This window comes from Tachyglossus aculeatus, chromosome 5 (assembly GCF_015852505.1).
Source record: "Tachyglossus aculeatus isolate mTacAcu1 chromosome 5, mTacAcu1.pri, whole genome shotgun sequence".
Taxonomy (NCBI): domain Eukaryota; kingdom Metazoa; phylum Chordata; class Mammalia; order Monotremata; family Tachyglossidae; genus Tachyglossus; species Tachyglossus aculeatus.
This window is the reverse complement of record NC_052070.1, coordinates 75,158,157-75,175,808: the sequence shown is the minus strand read 5'-3', so window position 1 is coordinate 75,175,808 and position 17,652 is coordinate 75,158,157. Positions and strand designations below refer to the sequence as shown.

General features: G+C 38.7%; 1 protein-coding gene across 4 annotated transcripts in view; it reads right to left on the bottom strand.

The window, feature by feature from the left end:
* The window catches only part of WRN (WRN RecQ like helicase), a 115,771-nt gene that overhangs the window by 16,459 nt on the left and 81,660 nt on the right, over positions 1-17,652 (bottom strand). For 3 of the 4 annotated variants that reach the window (XM_038746692.1, XM_038746691.1, XM_038746694.1), the window contains 9 exons: positions 15,338-15,439; positions 14,948-15,040; positions 11,982-12,120; positions 7,439-7,609; positions 7,262-7,359; positions 5,310-5,385; positions 4,134-4,195; positions 348-423; positions 4-116 (listed from right to left, as the gene is read on the bottom strand). In XM_038746692.1, coding sequence (XP_038602620.1) covers positions 4-116; positions 348-423; positions 4,134-4,195; positions 5,310-5,385; positions 7,262-7,359; positions 7,439-7,609; positions 11,982-12,120; positions 14,948-15,040; positions 15,338-15,439 — 930 coding nt within the window. The remainder of the gene's footprint in view (positions 1-3; positions 117-347; positions 424-4,133; positions 4,196-5,309; positions 5,386-7,261; positions 7,360-7,438; positions 7,610-11,981; positions 12,121-14,947; positions 15,041-15,337; positions 15,440-17,652) is intronic. The other variant, XM_038746693.1, reaches the window with a different exon arrangement.

The window sequence follows — 17,652 nt, the reverse complement described above, 5'->3', positions numbered from 1 at the left end:
TACCTCATTTTAGCCATGTCCACCAGGACTTTATTGGTTGCCAATATTGCTGGGGGGATATCCTTTTCATTAGCATATTTTTGTCTAGCAGCCAACAATTTGCCATACAGCATCATCTAAGGAGAAAGAAATAATTCCACAACTTCATTTTTAAAACATTAACTGTTTAGGAGTCAAATTATGTGCCCTCAAAAGCAGAGAAAAGAAAAGAAACCTAGGGTGGTTTATTAGATCCTACCAATTATGAAAATTGAAGAAAACTCTTTTAACTTGGGATCAAGAATATACAATTACAGTATGAATGTATTCTTTAATGAAATAAGATGCACTTTTTGTAGAAAACATACCTGATAATCCGGTTCACTGGACGAAATGGCAGTTTTAGAAGATTTACATGGCTCATGAGGAAGCTGCACCATGTTACTAATCAATAAGTACAAAAACAAATAATGAAGTAGTATTTTATTTTTCCAAGGTCACAGTTCTTATTTTACAATTCAGTCATGGTCATTACTGAAATGACAACCTGACATTCAAAAAACTCCATATCAGCTCCACTCACTGTGAATTGACAAGGCTAAAATGAAAGTCTGAGCTAATACAAGATTTACATGCTCCCCAAAATCCTTTTCCTTTTGGAAAGTATGAATTCCTTATGCTCAGTAAAGTGTAAACACCACTTTCCAGTTTGATGAATTCATTCTACAATGAATTAATTTTACCTCATTACCTCTTAGATTGCAAAAGAGCTCATCCCATAATTAATCTTTCTTCAGTTTTGCTTCCAAAATATGATTTGTTTCCTTAATAATTATGAATCCTTGGGTAACCAAAAATAATTCACTTAGCAAATGACCAAAAGAGAAAAGCAAAATCCCACTTTTTTATGAAAAATAAAGATCATAGTAGCTTTGGATGAAAAATATTGAGAATGGGCTAGAAGGCAAATTTAGATCAGGTGTTTTAAAATTGGATTTTAAAGGACAATAATAAGCTTGTACAAAATAAGAATCAAGCTTGACAAATATATGAACTAAATTAAAGAAAACTTTTTTAAAGCTGATACTGAATACAATTTGTAGAAGTGATTTTTTTCTATTTTGGTTTTCAAAATATGAGATCTCATTTACAAACATAACATTGTCCTCATAATAAGTTTAAAGTGAATAAATTTGTGCTTTGAATTTTGTAAAACTGATTAATTGCAGGATAATTATATCAATATAAAAATGTTAACTTTAGCACATAAAAAATGTTAACTTTAGCACATTATTTATTGGGATAATTTTCTCCAATGAAGAATATTTAAAAGGATAGCACTTCAAGAAGTGTTTTAAACTGCTACAAGTGCCCTGTCAATGCCTTTCAATGAGAACGCTCAGTGGAAAGAGCACGGGCTTTGGAGTCAGAGGTCATGGGTTCAAATCCCAGCTCCGCCACTTTTCATTCATTCATTCAATCGTATTTATTGAGTGCTTACTGTGTGCAGAGCACTGTACTATGCGCTTGAGAAGTACTTGTCAGCTGTGTGACTTTGGGCAAGTCACAACATCTCTGGGCCTCAGTTACCTCATCTGTAAAATGGGGATTAAGACTGTGAGCCCCATGTGGGACAACCTGGTCACCATGTAACCTCCCCAGCACTTAGAACAGTGCTTGGCACATAGTAAGCACTTAATAAATGCCATTATTATTATTATTTCAATGTCTCCTATGTCATGAACAGTAAGAAAAAATGTGTAGTTCACTGAATTTTCAAAAATCATATCCAAATGGCAGGTCCCAGAGTATCAGAATATTGCAATGGATTTATCAAAACTGGTGTGTTAGGGGTAAATTCTCCAAATTGGCTGCCTTCAAAACATCAGGAGAAAAAAAATTAGAACACTACCTCTAAATACTAGCCAGTGAAGCCTTCAAAAATTTTTGTAACTGACATTTCACGTATAAACTGCAGATTAAGACTGGGAGCCCTATGTGGGACAGGGACTGTGCCCAACCCAACAGCTTGTACCTACATCCCAGTGCTTAGTACGGTGCCTGACACACAATAAGCACTTAACAAATACCATAAAAAAATTCCTATGTTCATTTCTGTAAGAAACTCTGATCTTCAAGGATTATATACCCTCCCTTGGTAACCAATCCTGTGTTTTATACATCAATCAATTTAATTGAGTGCTTACTGTGCAAAGTGCACCATATTAAGCATTTGGGAGGGTGATAAAACAGACTTGGTAATAATTATGGCATTTCCTAAGCACTTCCTATTTGTCAAACACTGTACTAAAAGCTCGAGTAGAAACATGTTAATCACGTTGAACATGGTCCCTGTCCCACATGGGGCTCAAAGTCTAGGTAGGAAGGAGAACAGGTATTGACTCCTCATTTTATAAATGAGGAAAGAGAAGTTAAGTGACCTACCCAAGGTCACACCGAAAGTAAGTGGCGGAGCCGAGCCTAGGACCCAGTTCCTCTGACTCCCAGGCCCATTAGGCCACAGCTGCTCCTCACAGACACATGATAAAGACAGTCCTTGCTCATAAGGAGTTTACAGTCTAGAAGGGGAAGGCAGACATTAAAATAAATATGAGAAGCAGCAGGGTCTAATAGAAAGAGCCCAGGCCTGCGGAGTCAGGGCATCTAAGTTCCAAGCTCCGCTGTATTGCCTGTCTAAGGCATAACCCCGGGCATGACACTTCACTTCTCCATGCCTTCATTTCCTCACCAGCAAAAGGGGAGCCAAATGCCCATTCTCTCTCAAACCTATACTGTGAGTCCTAGGTGGATAGGGATCAAGTCCAAACCATCCTGTATATCCCAGAGTTTAGGACAGTGTTTTGCTCAGAGTAAGTGCTTAACAAATCTTATTACTATCATTGTTATTATTGGGTAGTAGCAACCTTTTGAATGGCCATGGAATCTTGTCAGGAAGTCCTCTCTATACCTAACCTAAAATTACAGCCCTAGGCCTAAGTCCTTGCTCTATGTTTCTGTCCACAATGGAGTTGTAGACCTGCTAGTTTCCATTAAATATATGTAATCTCTAATCTCCTTGAAAACTGGTATGTGTTCTGGCAGCTTTATTTCCTCTGGAAAAATACTCTTAATTTCTGTAACTTTCCCTCTTATTTAGACTGAGCCATATGCAGGTCTGGGACCATCTCTAACCTCACAATCTTGTATCGATCCCAGCTTTTAGTCTAGCTTTTAGTACATCATAAGTGCTTAACAAATGCCACTATCATTGTTGTTGCTGCTGTTGTTCCATGATCCATGAGACTCTCTTATTTTATTATTATTAGTGATAATAATAATAATGATAACTGTGTTATTTGTTAAGCTCTTACTATGTGCCAGGCACTTTTCTAAGCACTGGGGTGGACACAAACAACAAGTCAGGTTGGACACAGTCCCTGTCCCACATGGGGCTCACAGTCTTAATCCCCATTTTACAGATGAGGTAACTGAGGCAAAGAAAAGTGAAGTGACTTCCCCAAAGTGAAGTGACTCCCCAAGGCCACACAGCAGACAAGTAGTGGACCCAGGATTAGAACCCATGGCTTTTTGACTCCCAGGCATATGCTCTATTCACTACTTCCCATTCTGGCATCATTCCAAGCTTTGCCTAAGGCCTTTAAATTGTAGGACACAGAACTAAGCCTGGCCAGAGAGGGGTATAAGGAAATTATCTCTGCTTCCTTCAAATTTTTCCACCAATTCTTGATGTATTTCTGCATCAAATTTGCACTTTAAACACTTTTTAAATGGTATTTGTTAATCACTTACTATTTACTAGGCACTGTATTAAGCTAATCAGGTTGGACACAGTTCACCTCCTAGATGGGGCTCACAGTGTTAATCCTCATTTTACAGTTGAGGTAACTGAAACACAGAGTAAGTGAAATGACTTGCCCAAGATCACACAGCAGACAAGTGGAGGAGCGGGGATTAGAACCCAGGTCTTCTGAATCCAAGGCCTGTGCTCTAGCCACTAGCTTGCTGACTTCATGTTCAACGTGTGGAGCATTATTATCCCCTACCTCTCAAATCAGCATTATAAGTATTCCCACTTTCTTCTCAAAAACAAAACAAAACAAAACTTGTGTAGAGAAGAAAATTAAACAGCATACCTTTTATTTCTGGAAGAAATCTTTTCAGCAGTTTGATAAGAATACATCTTCTGCAAATTTGCCTGCTCAAAATATGCAAAAATGTAAACTAAAAATCAACTAAAGGACTATGAAATCATTTAAATATTCAAGGACATAGTCTTCCCTTATAACATTAAGAAAATCAACACCGTTTAATTAGCTGAATCATAAAATGAAAGAGAACTCTAGATGCAATCCCAAACCAAGCCAAACCAAAACCTCAAAAATTTGTAAAAACCAGATTTGAAATATTTCAATTTGTTCACACTAAAAGGAAATTTAACTTTTACAATTATCATTGCAACATTAAATAATTGTATTCAAGTAGTTTATCCTCTCATGTGGTACTTCTGAATTAGTGTTACTTAATCAAACAATTGTATGACTGAGTGCTTACTGTGTGCTGAGCACTTACTAAGCACTTGGGAGAGTATAATAAAACAGAGTTGAAAGACACGTTCCCTTCCCAGAAGGAGTATGTTAATCATGAAAATATGGTACTAACTTTTATCCACAAGCTCTTCACCTCTGACTTAGCCACTCTGTTATCCCATTATATCCCAGCTCATCCTCTTTGCTCCTGGGAATCTAATCTATTCACTATGCCCCATTCTCATCTCTCCCACCTCCAACCTATGCCCCAGGTCAGAGATTCCCTCTCCCTTCAATTCTACCAGACTACAGCTGTCTCCAGCTACAGAGCCCTTCTGAAATTTGATCTCTTCCCAAAGTCTGCTTTTAATAATTTCTCTTCCCCTCAGGTTATATCCTCCCAACTATCACTTGAGCAATTCTGAGGAAATTTACAAAGCCACAAAGTGCTCAAATACCTTACAATGCAAGCATTAACTCCTATACATTTCCACTTCTTAATCCTCCTATCTATAAATTAGTTCAGTATCTGTTTCTCCTGCTAGATTGTAAACAGCTTGGGGTCAGAAATTGTGCCTAATTCTATTGTATCCTCCCAGGTGCTCAGTATAGGGCTCTGAACAAAGTAGACACTGAATAACTATTACTGATTGATTGATTTGTTTGATGTGTCAATATTTCCCAATATTTCCAACCTAAATACATTTTACAAATCTAGATCAATAGCTGAAAAACTAAGCCTACTGGAAAAATAAAAGGAAAAAAAATATTTTTAAATCAGACCTTCTTCTCTGGCGATAATTTAGTTAATCCCTTGCTGGGAAAATACTGCTCTTTGTATGAAGAGGTTGAGGCACTGCTAAAAAGAGGAAGGAGAAAAGCTAGTTGTTACTTTGAAAACTTGAATAGTCAAAGCACAAACAAAAATATATAAAGGCAATTTCAAATCACCATGACTGGTGCTCTATGAAACCACTGATCGTTAATCCTCACAACACTACCATGGTGTATGATAATCACTACCTGTGTCCCAAGCAGTGGCCTATCATAAATGCACAAAAGACACCTTTGGGCAGGTTTACACAGGGAAGCACATAAACCTCTAGTCTGTATCATCATCAGTGGTATTGACTAAGGGCTTTTACTATGTGCAAAGCACTGGATTAAGTACTTGGGAGATTACAATGCAACAGAGTTGGAGACACAATGTGCTCTAGGCAGAGACCTGCACAAATGTTGGTGACAAGGTGGTAAATGGGCTCTCGGCAGTTACTGCATTGCTCCATTCCCTTCAAGATGACTCCTGCATACCTTTCAGAGACCTATCTGGGAGGAGCATTGAACTGAATCTTTACTAATATAGGGTATAAACCTGGTTCAAGTCATCAGTCAATCAATCATATTTATTGAGTACTTACAGTGTGTAGAACTCTGTACTTATTACTTGTGACAGTACTAAATAATAATATAACAAATTCCCTGTCTACAAGGAGCTTACAGTCTAGAGGGGGTGACATAATTTAATATAAATAAATTATGGATTTGCACATAAGTGTTGTGGGGCTGGGAGGGGGTGGAAAATGAAGAGAGCAGTCAGGGCGATGCAGAAGGGCAGAAGAGAGTGGCAGAAAAAGAAAAGAGGACTTAGTCAGGGAAGGCCTCTTGGAGGAGATGTGTCATTCAACGAGCTTTGAAGGCAGGGGGAGAGTAACTGTTTGTCAGATAAGCAGAGAATTCAGGAACTGGGTAGAAGGAGGCGCTCCTCCAATCTGCATAAGTAGTAGGTGTATATTTTGCCCACTTAGCTACAAGGGGAGAGTGTCGTTCAGCAGAATGACAATGTTAACAGTCAGAAAAATCCATACTGCTTTTCAGGAAAACTCTTGGGTGGCCTGAGAAGCACAAAGGAAGATATTGACAATGATATTTACATCCTGAAACTATGGTACTTAAAGGTAGATAACAAATCTATTCACTTTCCACTCTCTATATGAAAGAATGAAGAACATAGTTTCCGAAATGTGTTCTTTTAAAACTTCCTCTTTAATCCATGGGAAGATAATAATAATAATTATGGTATTTGTTAAGCGCTTACTATGTGCCAAGCACTGTTCTAAGAGCTGGGGTAGATACAAGGTAATCAGGCTGTCCCATGTGGAGCTCACAGTCTTAATCCCCACTTTTCAGATGAGGTAACTGAGGCAGAGAAGTTAAGTGCCTTGCCCAAGGTCAAATAATAATAATGATGGTATTTGTTAAGTGCTTACTACGTGCCAAGCACTGTTCTAAGCACTGGGGTAGATACAAGGTAATCAAGTTGTCCCATACTGGGTTCACAGGCTTCATCCCCATATTACAGATGAGGTAACTGAGGCACAGAGAAGTTAAGTGATTTGTCCAAAGTCACACAGCTGAGAAGTGGCAGAGGCGGAATTAGAACCCACGACCTCTGACTCCCAAGCCCATGCTCTTTCCACTAAGCAGTGTTAAGGACCAGTGCTGAGGGGAAGATGTTTTGATACAGTGCTAGTTAGCCCCCTTCTCCCAATTTCAAAAGTCTTCAGTAAGGCATTTCTTTCTGCCACTGACCCCCCTAACAAGATAAAAAACTAGAGATAGAAACAAGAAGTCTACCTTTATTTAGACTGCCTTTTATGAACTGGAAATTAGCAACATTATTCCAAATTGTTTAAAAATATGTTTTTTAAAACCTCAAGAAAATATAAAAAAGGCACCTCGGGAGAAGAAGCTTCTTTGGGCATAATTCTTCATTAGCCTGAAGCATAAGTTTCTGAGATGATATGCTCTGAGCTTCAGCAAGCCAATTTTTACCCTGACAAAACAGAAAAGATCCTTTAATACAATGTGGAAAGAAAAACAAATTCTGACAAACTCTTTCCTCCACTTTGTACCTTCTTTGTCAGAATGCAAATGGCTGTAAATCTATTCTGTCCAGAAACTTCTTTCAAGAATCCCTCAAGAATGAGCTGTCGTCCCAAAGCCTTCCACCAATTCCTAGGCTGACCCTTGCCAGCTCCAAAGAGATGGTGGCACCGAAACTTATCTGGAATACGTTGAGAATTCTGCAATCATGAATAAATATACCAAATAAAAAACTTTGCACAGTCACATGGACAAGCCCATAAAGTGAAACAAGCATAACTGGTCAAAATAAACATCTCTTATTAACATGATTTTTAACATGTGGCACTCACTGGAAAGATGTTATTTATTCAAATGAAGGTCAGTTTAAATAATGAAAAAGTAGTTGAACAATACTGGGCAAGCACTTGTGTGAGAATGTCGGGGACAGAAATCCAACCTCATATAAACCACTCTTCTTTCTAATTAATTCAAGTTATTGATTTTCTGTGGCATCACAAGCCAGGTTTTTATCTTCCTAAAATTACATATCATTAAAACTCAGTCATCTGCAGGCAGGTGTGAAGGTAGAAGAAATGAGAAGATGGAGAAATGGGCCTTAATTTGTCTTATTGGAGTTTCAACAAAAGATTAGACAATAGCAATAGGAAAAAAGGGCATAGCTTTGAAATTTTTCAGTAACTTGGCTATGCCAGTAATAAAATAAATTTGAAAATACCATGTGACTGGCATCAGGATTCTTAGGCCTTTTAGGCCAACTAAAATAATTGGTGAACTGTATAATAAATACCACAAAGAAATGATTAAAATGGAACTAGAAAGTCCCTTATTTTTGTTTTTAAAGATGAGGGACCAATTTATTTTTTCCACAATGAAAGCAGAAACCAGGACTATGGTACTTTCAATCAATCAATGGTATGTATTGAGTGCTTATTAAGTACAGAGCACTGTACTAAGCACATGGGAGAGTTCAATACAACAGAATTAGCAGACAGTTTCCTTTCCCATAATGATCTTACAGTCTAGAGAGGAGTTTTTTTATCTCTAAATATGTGGGGGCAGTTCCGAGTATCAATTTATCAATTTATACCAATTTTATATGCAGTAAAACATAGGCTGTTCAACACCATTCTTTAAACAATACTCCTCGAGTTTCAAAACCCAAATAAAAGCAGTTCTTAGTACCACACTTAAAACAGTGTAGGAGCAGCATCTATTCTATTTATTTTATTTTGTTGATATGTTTGGTTTTGTTCTCTGTCTCCCCCTTCTAGACTGTGAGCCCACTGCTGGGTAGGGACTGTCTCTATATGTTGCCAACTTGGACTTCCCAAGCGCTTAGTACAGTGCTCTGCACACAGTAAGCGCTCAATAAATATGATTGACTGAATGGAGAGAGCACGGGCCTTAGAGTCAGAAGGTCATGGGTTCTAAGTGCTTGGGAAAGTACAATATGATAACATAACAGAGTTGGTAGACACATTCCCTGCCCCCATTGAGCTTAGTCTATGGGGGGAGATATGTGTTTTAAGTCCCTGCTTCCAGATGAGGAAACTGAGGCAGAGAGAAGTTAGGTGACTCACTCAATGTCACATAGCTGGAATTAGAACCTAGGTCCTCTGACTTCTAAGCCAGTGCTATTTTCACTAGGTCATGCTGCTTCTCCAATTCTCTCTCAAAGTTGGATTTTTTTTCTGGTATTTGTTAAATGCTTACTACATGCTAGTACTAAGTGCTGGGGTAGATACAATACAAACTAATCAGGTTGGACACAATCCCTATCCCACATCAGGCCGATCTTAATCCCCTCTAGATTGTAAACTTGTTACGGGCAGAGAACATGTCTGCTAATCCCATTGCACTGTACTCTCCTAAGTGTTTAGTAGAGTGCTCTGCACACAGTAAGTGCTCAATATATACCACTGATTGGTTGATAATTGATTTTACAGATGAGGTAACTGAGGCACAGAGAAATTAAGTGACTTGCCCAAGGTCACAAAGCAACGTGGTGGAGCCAAGAATAGAACCCAGGTCCTTCTGACTCCCAGGCCCGTTGCTCTAACTACTTAGGCCACAGTGCTTCTCTAATAGGTTCTTTCATCTAAAGTTCATTTGCTCTTGGGTAGATGCTCTTATAGAATCTTTATGTGAAAATGAAAATAAAGTCTTCAGAAGGAGAAAAAATATTCTCCATTTTTTACTTTTTAAGGAGTGATTTTTTAAATTGATTCTATTTATATATTGGCTTTATAATAATAATAATAATGGTATTTGTTAAGCATTTACTATGTGCAAAACACTGTTCTAAGCGCTGGGGGGATACAAAGTGATCAGATTGTCCAACGTGGGGCTCACAGTCTTAATCCCCATTTTACAAATGAGGGAACTGAGGCACAGAGAAGTGAAGTGACTTGCCCAAAGTCACACAGCTGACAATTTGCGGAGCAGGGATTTGAACCCATGACCTCTGACTCCAAAGCCCATGCCCTTTCCACTGAGCCATGCTGCTTCTCATACATGCTTTATGCTATATGCTTCTCATCTTCTAGACTTTGAGCCCACTGTAGAGTAGGGACTGTCTCTATATGTTGCCAACTTGTGCTTCCCAAGCGCTTAGTACAGTGCTCTGCACACAGTAAGCGCTCAATAAATACAATTGAATGAATGAATGAATATACGCTTTATGTATATAAAGGTGCTAAAAACAACACTGGCCCCTAAGTCTCTAAGAAACAACGGTTCAGCTTACAAACCAACACGGTTTCTATTTAATTGCTCCTCTGACAACTAAAATAATCAATCAAAGCCCCCTATCTGAGTAAACTACTCAGTATATGCAAGTTAGCATGAATATGTCAGATTAACTCTCTTAGGGTTCAAAAACACGATGTCATAAATTACTGCTCCACTGTGCACAATGGAACCCTGAAAGAACTAATGAAAGATTACGAATGATCAATTCACAGTAGTTACCAATTCATAAACGGCACTACTCTTAAGATACACTACAAAAGTTTGTGGGATCCACTGACTCTTGCTTTAAAGTAAATTCATTTTAAGTAAGCAAAAATGTCAAAAAGTGTCAGGTGCAACCCTAGTTCAAAGATCATGCTAAAAAATAGCTATGCTTCCAAACAGATGGTTATTGCCTTTTATATTAAAATAAAGTTTTCCTTTAATGAAAGATTGATGGAGACAATCTTAAAAACAAATATTACAAATATGTGGAGAAATTCAATAATAATTAAGATGGAAAGAAAGTTTGCTTTTCTTTTTTTACTGTAAAGAATAATCCTTACATTTATTAAAGTGACACTTTATAAAGTTCTACATCTTCTTTGTATAGCAAGGGTGGTATAAAATTTCACCTACGACAACTTCTTAATTTGAAGATTCCCAGAAGGACTTGTTCAGCAGAGCGATCTGGCTCAGTTTTCAAATAATAGGTGAAATCTGATCTCTCTTGTGTCCTACCTGAAGTCTGTCTCAGAGCCCACTTCTACTTGTTTGTTGCCAAAGGGCAGGGCTGGGTTACACCAAATTAAAACCATAATTTTTTTTAAACTATAAATCCAACTGGGACAAATAAATTTTTGGGAGAGAGGGTCAGGTGGAACATTTAATAGGCTTGTTAATGTATTCAAACTCTTTGTTTCCAAGTGTTAAAAAAACCCGAGGTTTTAAATTGAGGATCTCACATACTTGATAAGGCAAACAGTAATACTCCACTATGAATGCACTTTTTTGGCAATATCACATAATTCATTTTTTATAATTTTCAACTTAAAAATCTAAAATTTTAAACAACTTGCATTCTAAAATGATGAACAGTAATTACCAAACTGAAAAATTACAAAAAATATTCTATTGTTCAATAAGTACCTGTTGAAAAGAAAACGTTTTATATACAAAGTCTAAAATTTTAAATATACTTTCACAAACATTTCTTCTGATGTGCATATTTTCAGAGAATACTGGAATTTTAAAAGTCCTATGTGCATTTTTCTACTGTAGTATAAGCAAAATTAAAGTGAGTGGATTAGTTCTGATAGGAATGACACTACTAGTTTAAAAAAGATCATCAGACTCACTATACTAGAGAGAAAACTCACTTTTATTGTGGTAAACTATTACCAATGTCCTATGTCAATAAAAAATGCTCATCATATTCAAAATTTTGTTCACATTTCACTTTCTGAGTATCAAATTAACAGTTGAGCATCAATTTCTCCTGTCCCTTGATATCGAAGTTAACTTCCCCTAATTATCCCAAGGAAGGCCAGTTTAATAGACTTACTCGACTACTGTTTAACAGATTACTAGGTAACTTGGCTAAGTGTCCAAACATGACTCTGAACCTGGAGAAGAGAATATATACAACTTTCAGTTTGTCAACGGTCATCATACCTATCAAAATTTATTTTTCACTGAGCTCATAACTCAAAACTTTTGTCTCTGGCACAGGACTCATTACAACCCAGAGCTTTCATTGGGAATGAAAGGCAGCAAAAAGAGAACAAAGAGAGAAACTCAGAAGGTGCAAAAATGTGTTGGGAATTTTATCACACTTACAGAACCTCGAAGAAACAGAACTGGAAGTCCAATTCCAAACTTTTCTCCTAAGACTTTCACTGCAGATAGAAACTGAAATGCCTGTGGCCCAAAGTCTTGTAAAGTATCTTCTGGGCCATCAATAGCATAATAACTTGATCTAAACAGAAAGAATGAGGTGCAGACCAGGATTAACAACCAAGTATACATTTCAAATGGAAAGAGGTATATTGGTAACAAACAGTTTTTAAATGATGGATTCATGCTTTTTGTTAATCTAATTTCATTATCTAGCGAGTAGAGACAGTAATAAATGGATTCCTTTCACTTAAATCATCACGGACTCCTAGATCATCTGAAAGATCCCCCTGTCTCCAGGTAAGAATATGACTAAATCAGGTAGGACAGATTGTTATTTATCCTTGTCTTAAATATCTTCACAGGTGGAGTCCCTGACTAAATGTTTTTCTGAAGTCTATTCCAATATTTCTTGACTGGCAAAGTTATTCCTTTAATGCAACTAAAGTCTTTCTGTTTCAGTTTAAGGTACTTTGCCTCTTCTTTGGTCCTCAGTGAATATACAGAGCAATCAGTATTCTCTCCACAAGAACTTTCAAACACTTCAAAGTCCATCTGCCTTCTATAGGCTAACAATCTCTTACTCCTTTAACCTTCCCTCAGAGGACTTCATTTCCAACCTTTGTATTATTTTTAGTCTTCTTCTCTGGATCTCCTCCAGTTTCTCAATATTCTGCATAAAGTTGGGTGACCAAATGAGACAAAGCACTCCAATAAGGGCCTGACCAATACAGAGAAGACAGAGCAAGAGCCTGAGAGTCAGAAGGACCTGGGTTCTAATTCAGGCTCTGCCACTTGTCTGCTATGTGACCTTGGGCAAATCACTTAACTTCTCTGTGCCTCAGTTGCTTCATCAGCAAAATAGGGACTAAGAATGTAAGCCCGATATAGGACATGGACTGTGTCTAAACTGATTAGCTTGTATCTACGCAAGTGCTTCATATAGTGTCTGGCACATTGTATGTACTTAATGAATACCACAGAGGAAAAAAAAAAAGTGAAGTATCTTAGAGAAGCAGTTTGGCCTAGTGGATAGAGCACAGACTTGAGAGTCCGAAGAACCTGGATTCTAATTCCAGCTCTAACTTTTGTCCGCTGTGTGATCTTGGGAAAATCACATAACTTCTCAGTTCCTCCGTTACTTCATCTGTAAAATGGGGATTAATTCTGTGAGTCCCATGTGGGACATGGACTGTGTCCAATTTAATTAGCTTGTACCTACCCCATCTCTTAGTACAGTGCCTGGTACACAGTAAGCACTAAACAAATATAATAAAAGAAGAAAAAAATATCTACTTTCCCCAGACTGACATTTTCTGGTACTTCAGTTCTGTATTGCTGACATTCAGTGGCCCATCTCTACTCTTGCTAACAAACCCTGCCCTCTCCCTGACTTTCCCATCACTGTTGACAGCACTACCATCCTTCCCGTCTCACAAGCCCGCAACCTTGATGTCATCCTCAACTCTGCTCTCTCGTTCACCCCTCACACCCAATCGGTCACCAAAACCTGCCGGTCTCACTGCCGCAACATTGCCAAGATCCGCCCTTTCCTGTCCATCCAAACTGCTACCATGCTGGTTCAATCTCTCATCCTATCCTGACTGGATTACTGCATCAGCCTCCTCTCTGATCTCCCATCCTCCTGTCTCCCCCACTTCAATCTATACTTCACGCTACTGCCCGGATCATCTTTGTGCAGAAATGCTCTGGGCATATTACTCCCCTCCTCAAAAATCTCCAGTGGCTACCAATCAACCTACGCATCAGGCAAAAACTCCTCACTCTCGGCTTCAAGGCTTTCCATCAACTCGTCCCCACCTACCTCACCTCCCTTCTTTCCTTCTACAGCCCAACTCGCACCCTCCGCTCCTCTGCTGTTAACCTCCTCATTGTGCCTCGTTCTTGCCTGTCCCGCCGTCGACCCCCGGCCCACATCCTCCCCCTGGCCTGGAATGCCCTCCCTCCGCACATCTGCCAAGCTAGCTCTCTTCCTCCTTTCAAAGCCCTACTGAGAGCTCACCTCCTCCAGGAGGCCTTTCCAGACTGAGCCCCCTCCTTCCTCTCTCCCTACTCCCCCTCCCCATCCCCCTGGCCTTACCTCCTTCCCCTCCCCACAACACCTGTATATATGTTTATACAAATTTATTACTCTATTTTACTTGTACATATTTACTATTCTATTTATTTTATTTTGTTAATATGTTTTGTTTTGTTGTCTGTCTCCCCCTTCTAGACTGTGAGCCAACTGTTGGGTAGGGACCGTCTCTATATGTTGCCAACTTGTACTTCCCAAGTGCTTAATACAGTGCTCTGCACACAGTAAGCGCTCAATAAATACAACTGAATGAATGAGTGAATGAATGAAATGTGAGCTTGTAGTCATGAAAGTTTTGGAAAATACTCTTTCACCTGTGGTAGACTCAGAGATCTATTTCTCTGTACCCACCAATACATATGTGCATATGAAACTTTGTCAAAGTAAATATACCTGATATAATAAAAGTCTATTAATTAAAATTTATACTATGGATGGATTTCACCATTTCAAGTGCTTCCTTCAATACAGATAACTTTAAAACATAGACAGGAACACTTCTGTCCTTATGGACATGAAACGGTGATCATTTTTTGAATTTTTTGGTCTATATACATTGGGCCTTGGATACTCACTGATTTGAGCATTAGAGCACTAATTACCTAAAAGAAAAAGAGATACCCTTAAAGGTATAAAGGTAAACTTCTAAAAGTTGAGTATACTATAAAGCCACAGTATTTTAATTAAATAAATTCAAACTATTGATAATCTCAATAACATTTGTTTTTTGGGTTTGTTTTTTTTAATATTTTCCCAGAGTGTAAAAAGGGAGTACTTTTAAATCCTCCAATCCTCAGGGAGAAACATTTACCTGGACCTGCAGTTATCACAGCATTTTTCAGTTCCCATGATACCTGAGGAGGCCTTTCGGAGTTGTTTGTCTTCAAAGTGAGACAAGATGATTCTACCCAAGAGAACATTGGGAATTGAATAAAAAGAACAAGAATTTACATGTTAAAATTCATTGTAGAAAATAATGAGTTGAAAATCATCATTAATTGATTCATCTGGGAACTCATTATTTGACTTTGATTCAGATGCAGGAAAGTTTACCATGACCAATTCCAAATGTACGAAAAATCTGATCAAATTCTAAAGCTTTTTCTATGTTGACAATAATAGACATAATTGTACAGCAAAATTGTGACTAAGGGGGAACGACTAATTTCTCGCTAATTCATTAAAAATGTACAATACTTACTTTCGCCTACACATACTTGAGTGAAGATATTTCTCAATCTTTGCCATCATCTTCAATTTGTACAGGCGAAATGCATCATTCTTTATCTCATTTAGAAGATGCCTGCCAATTCAAATGAACATAAGGATGAATCAAATTACAAAACGTTAAATACACTTCCGAATCTCATCAACCCCAAAAAAACTAGCTTGAAAATCTTAACAAAAAGTGCGCATTTTACATACAATCAATCAGAGCATTTACAGTTCGTTGTGGGCAGGGAATATGTCTTTATTGTTGTATTGTACTCTCCCAAGAGCTTAGTACAGTGTTCTGCACAGAGTAAGCGCTCAATAAATACGGCTGACTGATTGAGACCTTACAGTGTGTAGAGCACCATACTAAGAGCTTGGGAGAGTACAATACAAAATACATCACTAAAATACTTCATACATCTGAGTTTCTGACCCCATCCCTTCATGCCTTACCCAAGTATTTGCCTCCACCCTTCTTCCTTCCATGGCCATTCCATCTTCAACTGTTCACTTTCCAATGGCTCCTTCCCCACTGCTTTCAAACATGCTCCTGTAACCTCATCCTAAAAAATCCTTCCCTTAGCCCCACAACTCCCTCCATTTTGGCCACATCTCTCTCCTACCATTCCTCTCCAAACTCTTGTAGCAAACTGTCTGTACCCACTGCCTCCATTTTCCTCTCCACCAATTCTCTCCCTGACCCCCTCCAATCTGGCTTCTGCCCGCTTCACTTCACAGAAACTGCCTTCTCTAGGGTCATCAATGACCTAATTGCCAAATCCAATGATCTCTACTCTATCCTAATCCTCCTCGACCTCTCAGTTTTGTGGACCACAGCCTCCGAGAAACGATATCTCATCTTGGCTTCACTGAAACTTTCCTCTTCTGGTTCTACGTCTCTGGTTTTCAGTCTCTTTCGTGGGCTCCTCCTCTGCCTCCCACACTCTGTGGAAGTCCTCTAAGGCTAAGTTCTGGGTCCCTTTCTATTCTCTGTATACACCCATTCCTTCAGATAATTCATTCACTTGCATGGCTTCAACTACAATTTTTACATGGATGAGATCCAAATCTACATCTCCAGACCTAATCGATCTCCTTTGCAGCCTCACATTTCCTCCTCCTTTCAGGATGTATCTACTTTGATGTCCTGCCAGCACCGTAAACGTAACATGTCCCACCCAACCCCTCTTCACCCCTGGACTTTCCCATCACCTTAGACAGCAATCACCATTCGCCCTATCTTACAGGCCTGTAACTTTGGTATTATCCTCAACTAGTCTCTCTCATACAATCCGCATATTCAATCTGTCATCAAATCCTGTTGGTTCTACATTCACATCACTGAAATATGTCCTTCCTCTCCATTCAAACTGCTATTTCACTGATCTAAGCTCTTATCATAGCCCTCCTTCACTACTGCATCAACCTCTGTGCTGACCTCCCTGCCCCCTCCCTCTGCCCACTCAGTCCTTACTGCCCAGGTAATTTTTCTAAAAAATGTTCAGGACTCCTGAAGACCTCCAGTGGATGCCCATCCATCTCTGCATGAAACAGAAACTCCTTACAATTGGCTTTAAAGCACTCCATCATCTGTCCCCCTATCTTACTTCACTCAGTTCCTAGTACAACTCCTCTAACGTCGATATACTCACTGTTCCTTGATCTCACCAGTTTCACCTCTACTTCTTGTCCAGGTCCTCCATCTGGCCTAGAACTCCCTCCCCCTTCATATCCAACACACCACCTCTTTACCTATCTCAAGGCCTATTAAAATCACAACTCCAAGAGAACTTCCCCAACTAAGCCCTCATTTCTGCTACCTCTCCCTTCTGCATCTCCCTTACCCTTAGACTTCTATCCTTTGACCACTGGATATTCACTCCATTCTCAGTCCCACAGCATTTATATACATATCTGAAATTTATTTTAATGTCTGTCTCCTACTCTAGACCATAAGCTCCTTATAGGTAGGGAACATTTCTACCAACTCTGTTGAACTGTATTCTCCCAAGCACTTAGTACAGTGCTCTGCACACAAAAGTGAGCAACAAATACCATCCATTGATTAGACTGATAAAAGAGTAGTTATTTTATTATTATTATTATTATTATTATTATTATTATTATTATGGTATTTGTTAGGCACTTACTATGTGCCAAGTACTGTTCTAAGTGCTGGGATAGATACAGGGTAATCAGGTTGTCCAACGTGGGGCTCACAGTTTTAATCCCCATTTTCCAGATGAGGTAACTGAGGCACGGAAAAGTTAAGTAGCTTGCCCAAGGTCACATAGCAGACAA